The sequence below is a fragment of the Danio rerio genome, chromosome 13, assembly GCF_052040795.2.
Source record: "Danio rerio strain M-AB ecotype USA chromosome 13, GRCz13ab, whole genome shotgun sequence".
Classification (NCBI taxonomy): domain Eukaryota; kingdom Metazoa; phylum Chordata; class Actinopteri; order Cypriniformes; family Danionidae; genus Danio; species Danio rerio.
In genome coordinates, this window is record NC_141033.1 from 9,694,858 (window position 1) to 9,710,305 (window position 15,448).

At 39.4% G+C, this 15,448-nt stretch overlaps 2 protein-coding genes across 4 annotated transcripts in view; both read left to right on the forward strand.

Annotated features, from left to right (window-relative positions):
- si:dkey-33c12.4 overlaps positions 1-15,448 on the forward strand; it is a 213,937-nt gene that overhangs the window by 134,747 nt on the left and 63,742 nt on the right. The window lies entirely within an intron of this gene.
- On the forward strand, positions 1,247-13,956 carry dcaf10 (DDB1 and CUL4 associated factor 10). 3 transcript variants are annotated; one of them, NM_212946.1, is given in 8 exon segments: positions 1,267-1,846; positions 2,225-2,338; positions 2,651-2,848; positions 7,984-8,186; positions 9,910-9,984; positions 11,708-11,853; positions 12,193-12,686; positions 12,717-13,255. In NM_212946.1, coding segments are annotated over 7 exon segments (1,524 nt in total). In that variant the 5' UTR covers positions 1,267-1,430; the 3' UTR covers positions 12,565-12,686; positions 12,717-13,255.

Sequence of the window (15,448 nt, forward strand, 5' to 3'; positions counted from 1 at the left end):
TAAAACTGATGCAGTGACTGATTATGTGTAGTGATCCTAGTTTTAGCTTAACAAGAGAGCGATTATCATTTAAACTACTGAACTTTTGCCTACTTTTGTTCTCTGTATTTTCAAAGCCTTTAATAAACAATTTTCTCAATATCTTGTTGTCATTTTGTTGACTATAAAACGATTCATTATGAAGCTTTGACATGTCTAATTATTAGCTTTCTGAATCTGGTCAGTGTTTGTTTCAAAGTCTTCATGTGATGGCATGTATGCCTTTTAAGTCCCAAATAGAGGTGTGTGATATAGTATATACTTCTGTCTGCTCACAAGCAACCGTCAAAACTGATCTAGAAAAAAAGTAGAACATTACACAGGTGTGAGTTACCTATAATTTAAAATACATATACAGAAGTCAGAATTATTAGCCCCCCTGTTGATTTTTCCTCCAATTTCTGTTTAACAGAGAGAAGATTTCTTCAACACATTTTAAAACATAATAGTTTAATAACTCATTTATAATAACTGATTTATTTGATCTTTGCCATGATGAAAGTAAATAATATTTGACTAGATATTTTTCAAGACACTTCTATACAGCTTAAAGTGGCATTTAAAGGCTTAACTGGGTTAATTAGGTTAACTAGGCAGGTTAGGCAAGTCATTGTATAATGATGGTTTGTTTTGTCGAAAAAAAATATAGCTTAATGGGGCTAATAATTTTGACCTTAAAATGGGTTTTAAAAAAATTTAAAACTGCTTTCATTCTAGCCGAAATAAAACAAATAAGACTTTCTCCAGAAGAAAACATATTATCAGACATACTGTGAAAATCCTTGCTCTGTTAAACATCATTCTTTTTAGTACCTATCATAATATTTATTCATTTATTCATTCATTTTCTTTTTGGCTTACTCCCTCTAATTATATGGGGTCGTCACAGCGGAATGAACCGCCAACTTATCCAGCACGTTTTTCCGCTACGTAATAAATATATGTAATTAAATAAAACTATTATTATTAATTTAGGCTACTTTTATTTTATGAATAAACATGAACCACTATTTAACCCGAAATTATTATTGAATCCTTGAACAGTCATCTGCATTATCATTATTTATTTCACATCATTTAATATGTTTTATTTCATCCATAATTATTTTTAACAGCTTTATTTTGGATTGTTTTACAAAAGAGAAAATCCAGAAGAAAATATCACTCAGTTGTCCTTTAATTTATGCAGAGGAGGAACCGGAAATACGTAGTCTTCTGTTGTATCCGCGCACATCCGCAGTACTGTTGTGTTTGTATTAATGGATGTTTAAGCGGTTTCTGCACACATTGCAGGACGGCCTGGCTCACGGGTCCAGCGCCTGTGCCTCCACCGCAGGCTGGACAGTTTGGCGGAGTCTCAACACGGAGCCTACAGCAGCATTCGAGAAACAATGAGCTCGGGACATCCGAGCGACAACGAGGAGCCGCGCGCTGATCTTCTGCGGGAGGAGGCGGAGGAGGAAGAGGAGGAGGACAGCGATGAAGACCAGGGCTCCACGAGACCTGCATCACCGCAGGCGACCCGCGAGTGTGCCGGGACACAGGGCCGCTCGAGGCCGGAGGTGACCGCGGACGGCGGGACGGGCTCGGCTTCTGGTTCGGGCTGCAGGGGCTCCGGCGCCTGCGACTCCCTGTTCTCCTGGATCTGCAGGAGGAAGATCCGCAGGGGGCCGTACGTGGACCCCGCGCGGGACCATTTCCGTACCATGACACGACTTTATTCGTCCATGAGTCCGGCGGCGGATTCAGTGAACCTCAGCACACAAACCCACGGGGCTGTCTTTAACCTGGAGTACTCGCCGGACGGGTGAGCATGGGTTCAGGGATGCCCTTGTCACGAGTCCCTGTTTTTGAGTATCACTCTTGATTTGGTTCTTTATTACGCTAAAAGGTACACAAGTGACACAGAAAAACAAATGTCAGGAAAAACAAACTGCCAGGTGTGTGTGTGTGTTTGTGTTTGTGTGCGCGCATTTAAAGGTAACTGGGTGAACAAGTCAAACAAAGTATATAAACAAGAGAACATAAAAATATACAACAAATAAAAGAAATGTGTTGAAAAAATCTTCTCTCCGTTAAACATAAATTGGGGAAAATAAACAGGAGGCTAATAATTCTGACTTCTGTATATGTATTTTAAATTATAGGTAACTCACACCTGTGTAATGTTCTACTTTTTTTCTAGGTCAGTTTTGACGGTTGCTTGTGAGCAGACAGAAGTGCTTTTGTTTGACCCCGTTTCCTCCAGACATATCAAAACACTGGTGGAGGCTCATGAGGACTGTGTCAATAACATAAGGTACACATGCACCCCATATAATCAGTCACAGATTTTTAGGACCCTCGGTCAAAGAAGCAAAACCCCTTTCAGTTTTGAACAAGAACAAATTTTAAACAAGTTGCACACCGAAAACTAAACTTTCTAGTGCTAAAAATATCTGAAGCAATTAGTATTTTGGTTTTGAGTATGCATTGTTCCAATTAAATAAACATTTCTAAAACTAGAAGATGCTTAACGCACAATTTGCATGACTTCTTTTATTTTTTTTACACTCACACAAAACACACACACTTTCTGACATGACTATAAAGTAATTGATGTTGTGTTCAGGTTTCTTGACAACCGGCTGTTTGCGACCTGCTCTGATGACACCACCATTGCATTGTGGGATTTGCGGAAACTCAACTCGAAGGTGTGCTCGTTGCATGGCCACGCCAGCTGGGTCAAGAACATCGAGTACGATACACACACTCGCCTGCTGGTCACGTCAGGGTTTGATGGAAACGTTATCACCTGGGATACCAACAGGTACGTTTCGGTGTTTATGCTCAAAATTGTAACTAAAGGAGCAAGTTTGAGTTTGTTTACATGTGAATACATCTTGAATCAATTACATGACATCCTCCAAAGAAAAGCGCTTGAATTTAAAACATTGGTTCCCCAAAAATGAAAGCTCTGTAATGATTAGAGTTGTGACGATTAGGAAATTTCCCCACCGGTTAATCGACGTGACAACACCGGTAATACCAGTATCACTGTGGGGGTGGGGGTTTCCTCTTTTTCCTGCTTTTAAATAGCTTATAAATGCGTGTGTATAATACTTTTACTTTCAGTTTTGTGGGAATTGCCAACAGGCGCTGCGTAAGGGCGCTATACACACTACTCAGCGTAAGTGCTGAACTCCACAGGACCAGTTTTATTTGTTTTGTTATTTGCGTGTTGTTCCTTTTAAAAATACCTTTTATTTGTAAAATCTCTCAAGTTAATATTGGCTATCTGGTAACACAAGCTCCCTCACAGATATTGGAGTTCAATAGGGTGGTGCGCAGTAAGACTTGACCAACACCGCCCTGTAAGTTTACACACTGCATAGACTACAGCTCTGGGGCCTCATGTATCAACGCTGCGTACGCTCGAAAACTTTGCGTACGCCAGGTTTCACGCTCAAGTTTGAATTTACTACCAATGAAATGAATGTGGGAATGTGCGCTAGTCCACGCCAACTTCATGCCTGATGTACGAGCATTACTTGTGTGTGTTTGTTTTATTTCAATTGGTGAATCCTGGAGCCAGTTGTGTTAAATTGCACACTACAAAGGGTCTTTGAGCCGCGCAATGGCAGCTGTATGAGACGGGTTCATCCGCATGTCTAGCAGGTATATAAGGTTTCCATATGATGCAGTTGACCAGCCAAACATTAAAGCGCAACTTGCAGCGATCTCCGGTTTTCCCAATGTAATCGAAGCGATCTAAATTGCATACGTGAATCAGAAACATTTCCATTTAATAAATGTGCAAACAAAATATGACACACACACTTATTACTGATTCCTACTTGTCTTCCTCATGATGAAGAGTAGGCAAAATCGGATATGTAGCGGGGAAAAAAAGAAGAATGAGTTTAGTAGATGCTGGATTTGAACCGAGTTCATGCTCGAATGTGTCATAACATGTTGCCATGTGCTGCACGAGCTACGCCACTCACGCTGTTAAAGACACTACAAAATTTTACACCTTTACATCGCAATATTTCTTTTTTAATCCACTCAGTGCAATGTTCACACCCAACTGTGTTAACCGCGTCAGCTAAACTCTCCCACTCTTTATTTTTGTTTTCTTTTGTTATTAATTCCAGAGGACAAACTTGCAAATAACACCGTTTATCTCCAGTCTACCTCTGAAAGCAGCACCTCCAATTCCCATTCTGTTCAAAGTTTCTCTTTTTGCTTGCTTTTGCCATTGCTTTTTGTTGGGTTTTGCCAAAGTAGAGTAAATAGCAAATTCATACGGGGGAAGAGGCAGGAAGGGGTATTGCGCTCGTGCACGTGCGCTCAGTTTCACAGTGAGTATGCGTGAGATTTGGCGTACGCATTGTGTCATACATCTGAATATTTTACTGCGTACGCACATTTACAGCTTTGTGCGTACGCAATGTTTTAGTATGATTTCAACGCAAGTCTACGTACATGAGGCCTCTGGTGTTTTATGAATTGCATGTTTTAAATAACAGTGAGACATGCTACATTTAGTTTTTATTGTGAAATATGCATTATAATCCAGTACACAGTAAAATAATATTTTTGAATGGCTTGCCTATTGGCGGCATGTTAAGCTTAAATAGGCTAAGCATATTTTTATTAATATTAAAACACATTAATACAAACTAGCCACTCTTTGATTTTTTTTTAGTTTCTGTATATTTTTCATCAAACGAAAAATGCAATGAATAGTTTATTTTGGTGTTCATTTTATTAGAATTAATATAATTGTTAGGCGACACAACTTCTACATAACATTGGCTGCGATTGTGTTTTACAGATATCCTACACAGACTTTTTGGCTCAATGACATTCATGCCTGTTAATTTCAGTGCTGTATTTTGACAGATTTCACAAAGGCTTCAGCTATTTTACCTGTCAGCTGGTACCAGCTTCAGTTTTGCGACTTGTGTGGCGTCTGTATCAATGTCTGGATGACAGCGAGAGAGAGAGAGATGAAATCAGACCTCAGATTCGATGTGTGGCCACACATCACATTTTCTTTACTGCAATTTTTTTAAATATTGGCTCATCTAAATTAACTTTACATTCGATTAAAAGCCGAAATATTGCCAGACAGGCGACGCAGTGGCACAGTATGTAGTGCTGTAGCCTTATAGCAAGAAGGTCGCTGGTTCGAGCCTCGGCTGGGTCAATTGGCATTTCTGTGTGGGTTTCCTCCAGGTGCTCTGGTTTCCCCCCACAGTCCAAAGACAGGCATTACAGGTGAATTGGTAAGCTAAATTGTCCGTAGTGTATGTGTGTGAATGAGTGTGTATGGGTTTCCCAGTGTTGGGTTGCGGCTAGAAGGGTATCTGCTGTGTAAAACATATGCTGGATAAGTTGGCGGTTCATTCCGCTGTGTGGACCTCAGAATAATAAAGGGACTAAGCCGAAAAGAAAATGAATGAATATTGCCAGACAGACGAAGCAACTTTCGGTTTTTGAAAAGAGCGGCTTCATTGATATATATACACACACACACACACACACACACACACACACACACACACACACACACACACACAGGATACTTGTTGGCATATTCATTATTGATTTTTTTCTTCACATTAAATGCATAATAATCAAGTGCAAGAAAGAACAGCAAAACTTCGGTTCACTGCGGTTGCCGCGATGGTTGCTTTGTTTCTCTGCAGTTGGCTTATTAATGGCACGGCATTGCTAAATCACTCGTTTTAATAAAAAATACGATATTTATTATTAAACATTGTGAGATGATGGTCGCTTTATTTTAAAATGAGTGTATGCGTTACATACTGATGGCTATTGATCTTATCCACCCGCGACCCACCCATAGTTGAACATCAAGTATAGGTGTGTTGAAGGTGCGTGTATAAATTAGTTGTTTCCTCCAGATGCTGCCACCTTTGTCAGGTAAAGTTTGCAGATTGCTTAATTAATGTTTTCAGGTTCTCTTTTTTGCATTTGGTTTGAACCCAAAATATTGCCAAACAGGCGCTTTTGCATTGCGTTTTGACACTAAATTGTCCGCCATTCTCATTCTGTAAATTCGACTCCTCTCAATCTCCTCACTTGATAAATGAAATATGACGCATTGTAGTTGTTCAGATTTTAATTAGAGTGCATGCTCATGTCTTAAGTAAATTATTTAGAATTATATTTTCCATTTCATTCAAATAAATATTTAATAAAAAAAAACGAATACTTAAAAAAACAAATGTGGGGACGGTGTCACGGTGGAAAAATGATGTCACCGTTGTTGCGTCTTTAAACCGGTAACACTGTCTATTGTGGCAAGCTTAGTAATGATACTGTATGGTTTGGTACAGGTCACCTTTATCAGGCTCGTCTCCACTGCTAAAAGGGTACTGATAGGCATGGTGTATGACAAAGTTGCAGATAACTTCATTCTTGCTCGAGGAAATGTCAACGTAAAGCTGCACGGGTCATTCACATATCATATGAGAGGCACTTCTCACAAAACAGATGCTTTACACGCATAAACACTTGTGTGTAAATGTTAATTTGTAACCTTTCTATGAACATGATTTGATTATAACTACAGATCAATTATATAAAATTAATAAATAAATGCAACATACATTAACACATACAGACCCTTACTAGGGATGTAACGGTATCAGAATTTCACGGTACGGTAATACCTCGGTATGAATGTCACGGTACGGTATTTATTGAATCATTTACAGGAAAAAAAAAAACTTTTGAAAATACTCCAAAAAAGTGCCAAAAGTGTCAATGACATACAAATTAGCCATCTATCTGTTAGCTTTGAAACAGGAACTTCAATTTTAATAACAAAAAATTATTAAACCATGTAAAAAAATAAAGTTTCAATTTAGTATTGTTAAAAACTCATCACATTTAACATTTAATCACTCACTTAGATAGAGATGGGTTTAAAGGAAAATTATCATATAACTATAATCTGGTAAAAGCTGGTATCTCTGGGTATTTACAATGTCCCCTGCAACAGAAAAAAACCCTCTCATTTGGGACTGAGGATTCTGGGACAAGAGAGATATGACTTGGCCCATGTTGACAGCAGTGGGGTAACATTGTGCATTGTCTTTCCCCCACTTGAGAGGACAAACTATGAGTGAGATAGAGATCTCTTTGCGGTACAAGTCAATGTCTGCATCAATCTGAACAGTGTGCTGTGTTTCTGCAGTCCCCATGACTGTTATTAGTCGTATTCCCCAACTTGCAGGCACGTGCACACATAGGGCTCAACCTGTGCAGTGCACATGCCCTTTTTAGTCTTGGATAGAAAATGCCCTTCCAAAACGATCAAAAGTGCCCCCGCGACGCGACACAACCTCCGTCCAGTCCAGCCCTTCAGTAGGCGCGCGATAACACCTCTCTTGAGTATGCGCGCTCAACCCCCCCTCGGCGCTTTACAATACGCGCGCCACAACACAGCTGATCAGAACGCGCGCGGCGACAACACCCGCTTTAGGTTCGATCATTTCCATCTTTTTTTCATCTCCGCTACTAGCAGCACACTCCATTTCCGCATTACTGGATCTGTAGCGACAACAGACCGCAAAGGATTATGGCCACGCCGGGGCTGATGGGAAATGAAGTTTCAGCTACCTCCCGTTCGCTTCATTCGCCTGAGCAAAATTTCTCAGAAGACCTATAGTTTTACCGAGTCATGCGACTTCGGTAATATCGAAAAAATTTAATATTGCGGTATGACGGTATTTACAATACCGTTACATCCCTAACCCTTACAGTCTCCGATATGATACCATCACAGTTTAAATACTGCCAATGTTACTGGTTGAATCCTAAAGTGGCGATGAGGTCTTAAAATGTATGGAAAGTTTTTAAAAAGCTCTTGAATTTCACTCTATGATGCTGTATATACCCTGTCATTACTGTGCTTTGTGTGTTTAGGTTTACAGAAGATGGCTGTCCGCACAAGAAGTTTTTCCACACACGCTATCTCATGCGGATGCGTCTGACTCCAGACTGCAGTAAAATGTTGATCTCCACTTCCTCTGGTTACCTGCTCATCTTACATGACCTCGACCTCACACAGAGCCTGGAGGTTGGCAGTTACCGCATCCTCCGGGCCCGCAGACCGCCGCTCAGCACAGGTACACACACACACACACACACAGATGAACTATACAGTAGTGGTTAAATGTGATGTCTGGCCAGGGTAAATATTCCACAGCTTTTTAAAATAATAGTTAATAGACTGATGGAAATAATGAAGTGTATAAAAGTTGACATTATTGATGACGGCAAACACTTCCATTTAAAAGTATGGGTTTGATAAGGATTACAACAGTTTTATAAAGTATTATATGTGCGCAAAGACTAGATTTATTTGATCAGAAGGTAATAGTTTAATTGAACTTGTTTCTGTCATGACAACGGATTCATTAGTGTGAAGTGACCATTCAGAAATCTCTATATATGACTATATTTTATCATTATATACACTCATCGGCCACTTTATTAGGTATACTTTAGTACCCCTTTTGCCTTAATCCTTCGTGGCATAGATACAACATGGTACTGGAAATTTTCCTCAGAGATTTCGGTCCATATTTGGTCAACACAGTTGCTGCAGATTTGTCGGCTGCACGTCCATGATGTGAGTCTCCCGTTCCACCACATCCCAAAGCTGCTCTATTGGATTGAGGTCTGATGACTGTGGAGGCCATTTGAGTACAGTGAACTCATTGTCATGTTCTAGAAAGCAGTTTGAGATGCGTGCTTTATGACATGGCTCGTTATCCTGCTGGAAGTAGCCATCAGAAGATGGGTACACTGTGGTCATAAAGAGATGGATATGGTCAGCAACAATACTTATGTAGGCTGTGGCGTTGGCAGGATACTCAATTGGTACTAATGGGCCCAAAGTGTGCCAAGAAAATATCTCACACCATTACACCACCACCAACAGCCTGAACTGTTGATACAAGGCAGGATGGATCCATGCTTTCATGTTATTGACGTCAAATTCTTACCCTAGCATCCGAATGCCGCAGCAGAAATGGAGACTCATCAGACCAGGAAACATTTTTCCAATCTTCTATTGTACAATTTTGGTGAGCCTGTGTGAATTGTAGCCCCAGTTTCCTGTTCGTAGCTGACAGGAGTAGCAGGTTATGTAGTGAGTCCTGAAGGTCATTAAGATCAGGGGTGCCTAAACTTTTTTATTTATAAATATATATAAATATATATTATATTATATATAAGGGCCAAAAACCAATATTTATTATGGGTGGTGGGCTAAAGGTAAAGATACCAAACTTTATTACATTAAAGTCGACATTGGTGATTTCTTAATTTATTTAATATTTAAAAATAAAGAGAAAACGTTTCTTTATATTAACTACATTTTTATTTAACTTTAAATTTTATACTGAATTTATTTCTCAATCCCATTAATAACAGAATGGATTTACTCTAGTCAAGCTACATCTGTGTTTTGCCTTAATTGGCTTGCTGATGTGTTCTGCATTGTCGTCTATCCGTTAAGTGACAGTATTATATAAAAAAAAATCAGATTCATTTACAAATTTAATTTTTAATTGGATACTATTTATTACTATTTAAATGTTCCAATATTTAATTGGAACATTTATTTTCTGTTTCTTGTAGCTCTGGAGTAAAACAAACACTAAAGTTACGTTAAATTAGAAAATACAATCTCTGTTAAAGGCGTTCGCCCCAACCCTCCCCATCATTCTCACTCTCTTCTCAGATGGGATAGTGGGCCAAATCAAAGGTTAAAATGGGAAACTTTAGCCCGCGGGCCCTGGGTTGGACATCTCTGATTAAAAATGAATTTCTTTGTTCTCTCAGAAGGTTCATCTGCAGGATCCAGGTCTGGAGGACCTCGTCACACTATTGACAACAAAAACCATCCACACAGAGAGGGTAAAACTTTATTATGTATATCTATCTGTCTGTCTGTTTCCATCTCTGTCCATCTCTCGCTCTCTATCTTTCTCTTATCTTCCTTTATATCTATATATACAGTGCATCTGAAAAGTATTCACAGCGCTTCAATTTTTTTTTTCATTACAGCCTTATTCCATTTATTTCCTCAACATTCTACACACAATTCCCCATAATTACAATGTGAAAACAAGATTTTTTTTAAATTTCTGCAAATTTATTAAAAATAAAAACCTGAAAAATCACATGCTCACAATTATTCACAGCCTTTGCCATGAATCTCTAAATTGAGCTCAGGTACATTCTGTTTCCCCTGATCATTCTTGAGATGTTTCAGCAGCTTCATTAGAGTTCACCTGTGGGCAATTCAGGTGATTGGACATGATTTGAAAAGGCATACACCTGTCTATATAAGATCCCAGGGTTGACAGTGCATGTCAAAGCACAAACCAAGCATGAAGACAAAGGAATTCTCTGTAGACCACCGAGACAGGATTGTCTTGAGGCACAAGGCTGGGGAAGGTTACAGAAAAATTTTTGCTGCTCTGAAAGTTCCAATGAGCACAGTGGCCTCCTATCACCCATACATGGAAGATGTTTGGAATTACCAGGACTCTTCCTAGAGCTGACCGGTCATCTAAGCTGAGGGTGAAGGGCCTCAGTCAGGGAGGTGATCAATAACCCGATGGTCACTCTGTCTGAGCTCCAGCGTTCTTCTGTGGAGAGAGGAGAACCTTACAGAAGGACAATCATCTGTGCAGCAATCCACCAATCAGGCCTGTATGGTAGAGTGGCCAGAAGCCACTCTCCACCTGGAATTTGCCAAAAGGCATCTGAAGGACTCTCAGACCATAAGAAACACAATTCTCTAGTCTGATGAGACTAAAATTGAACTCTTTGGAGTGAATGCCAGGCGTTACATTTGGAGAAAACCAGGCACAGCTCATCACCAGGCTTATACCAACCCTACAGTGAAGCATGGTGGTGGCAGCATCACGCTGTGGGGATGTTTTTCAGAAGCAGGAACTGGAAGACCAGTCAGGATAGAGGGAAAGATGAATGCAGCAATGTACAGAGTCATCCTGAATGAAAACCTGCTTCATATTCCAGCAGGACAATGACCCGAAGCACACCGCTAAAATATCAATGGAGTAGCTTCACAACAACTCGGTGAATGTCCTTGAGTGGCCCGGCCAGAGCTCAAACCTAAATCCTATTGAACATCTCTGAAGAGATCTGAAAATGGCTGTACACGTTTCCCATCCAACGTGATAGAGCTTGAGAGGTACTGCAAAGAGGAATGGGCAAAAATCCCAAAGACAGGTGTGCCAAGCTTTTGGCATCATATTCAAAAATACTTGAGGCTGTAATTGCTGCCAAAAGTGCATCAACAAAGTATTGAGCAAAGGCTTTGAATAATTCTGTACATGTACATTTTCAGGTTTTTTATTTGTAATAAATTTGCTACAATTTCTAAAAATCCTTTTTCACATTGTCATTATGAGGTATTGTGTGTTGAATTCTGAGGAAATAAATGATTTTAATCCATTTGGAATAAGGCTGTAACATAACAAAGTGTGGGTAAAAGTGAAGCGCTAGGAATACTTTCTGGATGCACTGTAGATATATATATTTTTCTGTTTTTATATTTGAAACCGCCTTTACAGGTTGTTAAGTGTTTATATTGTTGTCGTTTGCTCAGGTTTATCACCCAGAAACAGTCTTGAGGTTTTAACGCCAGAGATCCCAGGTGAGAGGGATCGAGGGAACTGTATCACCTCTTTACAACTGCATCCTAAAGGCTGGGCCACGCTCTTACGCTGCTCCAGCAACATGGATGATCAGGAGGTCAGTTGGATCTAAACTTACCTTTAGGTCTGGGCAAAATCACATGTATGTGTTTTTGGGCTAAACAGTGGTTTACAGTATATGTTTTAATTTAATTTAATTTTAGTAAACTAAAAATCCCAATATATATATATATATATATATATATATATATATTTTACATTTTAATAATAACGCATACGAAAGACATTTAAGAATCAATGTGCAAAAACCTTTATTGTCTATGAAATAATGAGTATTTCAAAGTATTTAAAACATAATGCATAAACGTGTGTGTGGGGGGTGACTAAAGTATAATATGTTTGCGTTCATGTAACTATCTGATCTCTGTGTTCACAGTGGACGTGTGTGTACGAGTTTCAAGAAGGAGCTCCACCTCGACCTCCAGTGTCTCCTCGCTGCTCGCTGCGTCTCACACACTACATCGAGGAGGCAAACGTCGGCCGCGGATACATCAAGGAGCTGTGCTTCAGTCCTGACGGCCGGCTCATCTGCTCTCCGTACGGTTACGGTGTGCGTCTGCTGGCGTTCGATGAGAACTGTGCGGAACTAGTGGACTGTATGCCCGTTCGGACGGCTCAACTAAGGGAGGTTCGCTCCATCTACTCTCACAGCGATGTGGTGCTCACCTCCAAATTCTCCCCCACTCACTGTCAGTTCGCTTCAGGCTGCCTCAGCGGACGCGTAGCTCTGTATCAGCCACACTTTTAACACTTGCAGATCAATTTAAACTTGAAAATCCACACTGATGTCCTGCGAATGGAAGAAGCTCAATCTGGAGAACAGGAGAGCCAAACTACCTTAAAGGAACAGAGTGTTTATTTTTGTTTGTTTGTTTGTGTGTGTGTGTGTGTGTGTGTGTGTGTGTGTGTGTGTGTGTGTGTGTGTGTGTGTGTGTGGTATGTATGTGTGTGAGAATGACCTTGTACATGTTTGTCAGTTTTAGATGTGTGTCCTCGACACTGTTTGAGGAGGGAAAGAGGAAGCATTCAGATTTTTCAGGGGTTGAATGAGTCACTCTGTTCATTCAGCACTGCAGTGAACGCTTCAGCCCATCATTTTCATGAAATCGCAAGCAGTCGATGGCAGTTTTTTTGCAGTTTGCCAAACATTTTAGATCTCGCGATGCCATATTCATATTCAGAAGCTTCATTTTTGGAAGTTTGTCACTTTTATGGATTGTTTGTTTTTATGTTTGGACTGTTTGTCTTTAACAACACTAACTGAAGTCTGCTTTGTTTTGTCAAAGCAGTGTGTGTGTGTGTGTGTGTGTGTGTGTATCTGTGTCACTGTGTGCGTGAGAGAGACCGTATTGAAGGCGATATGATGATAATTGACTCCTGAATGGACTGGGAGTTAAAATGTTCAGTTTTTGTCATACACTGTAAACAAATGTCCTCAAATGAACAGTTTTCCTGTTTTGCTATTTGTTTTCATTTATTTCTGCTTGTGAATTGTATTATGGGATCTTGATCTTTCAGCAACTTGAAAATTAGAATAGTTTGAAAGATCTATTGTCTTTATGGGTGTTGTAAAATATGGTATAAAAACCTAAGAACACACTGCCAGGTGTTATTTTACAGATTTAATTATGTATATCATTTATTTTACAATATATAACTTCAAACTACTAAAATGTCGATAAGAGTTGAATTTTCAACATCAGAAGTCGACACAGCAGAGATTAATCTCCCACAATGCAATTCACAACTGTAAATAAACAGAAAACGTCCAGGAATCACAAAATATGCAAACTGTTAATGATCCGATATTTTTTACGCAGTGGATGCTGGACTCTACATGGACAATCAGCAGTTCTGGAATGTTCCGATGCTCACGACGCACATCGCTGGAGATTTGAACTCAAGGAGAGATGCAGGTTTAGATGTCGCATGAGTGTTTTGTATACAGTTGGACTAAAGGTGAAGGACAGGAATCTGAATGTTCAACTTTTTCGGAACCAGTTTTCAATGGTTCCTCCTCCTCAGAGTGATCATTCTTAAAAATGCAATTGTGAAAGCAGTGGAACAGTGAAAGTCTATTCACGTTAACCTTACTAAGGATGCAGTGGTACAGATATATTAAATAAAGGACTTTTTCATATATCCTGTTTGTCATGGGGAAGATAAATGCTGTAAATGGAAGGAGGAATGAGACTTTGAGGATAATTAGAATAATGAGTGCATTGAATAACATCAGAATCTGCTTTAAAGGATTGGGAGAAATAAAAAAATGCATATGAGCTAATTATTTTCATAAATCAGAGAGTTTATATATACAGTTAGGTCCATAAATATTTGGACATTGACACAATTCTAATATTCTTGTCTCTATACACCAACACAATAGATTCTTGGCAAACAAGATGTGCTTTAACTGCAGACTGTCGGCTTTAATTTGAGAGTGTTTACATCCAAATCAGGTGAACGATGTAGGAATCGCAACAGTTTGCATATGTGCCTCCCACTTGTTAAGGGTCCAAAAGTAACTGGACAGAATAATCAGAAATCAAACTTTCGCTTTTTAACACGGTTGCAAATCCTTTGCAGTTAATTACAGCCTGAAGTCTGGAACACAGACATCAGCAGACGCTGGGTTTCATCCATGTTGGTGCTCTGCCAGGCCTCTACAGCAACTGTCTTCAGTTCCAGCTTGTTCTTGGGGCATTTTCCCTTTAGGTTTGTCTTAACATCGAATTGTGTCCAAATATTTATTGACCTAACTATATATTCAAATATTTGGTGTCAGATTTTGTAAGATTTTATTTTTATGTTTAAAAAAAGATTCCTGTGCTCACCAAAGCTGCATTGATTCAATCAAAAATAAATCCTCAATGTGAAATATTGACATAATCAAGTAACACAATATTTTTAGCTGTAGTTACACTAGAGTTTGATAATGCTAAGTTCTGTTGTGCGGCGCTGCGAAAGGGAAAGGAATAAACTAAATTATTACACATTAAAAAAAGCGAGCGACTGCTCCATGTTTTTAATTTCTGTCCAAAGAGATCGTGTTTTGATCCTAGATTGGTCTCACGCAGTCAAGTGATGCGATTTCGCAGGTCAGAGTTCACCAAGCTTGAACTTTGAACCGCAGCAACATGCCAAACTTGTCGCATGACCTTGCGTTTCCGGTCTGACGCATTCGCGTGCGTATGAATGGAAGTCTATGGGGAGAAAAGTCCAGTATGACCGCAGCTTTGCTTGAACTAAGAATTTTGTTTTAGATATTTGGACGAAAAGAGACAAAGCAAAGTAAGAAAAGCATTTTTGCACCGTGATTGTTTCAGTACCTAAATATTGTTAGACTGCATAGAAAACCATCAAATAGTGCTGTTCAAGTTATCTTATGATTAGCGAATTAGCTAAAAGGAAATCGAAGATTCATTTAAACGGCTACAAAAGAATCGACTCTTAAATCCGAACAAACGAATCATGCAGCGGTTGTTTGAATGATCAGTTGACTTCAATTACAGCTGTTGCTAACAAAAATACAATACTCTTTTTATGTTTAAGCAGCGTAGCAAGATCGAAGTTAAGACATTAGATTCATAAATATGCAGACACTTTTCTTTATACAAAATGACACGTTATTG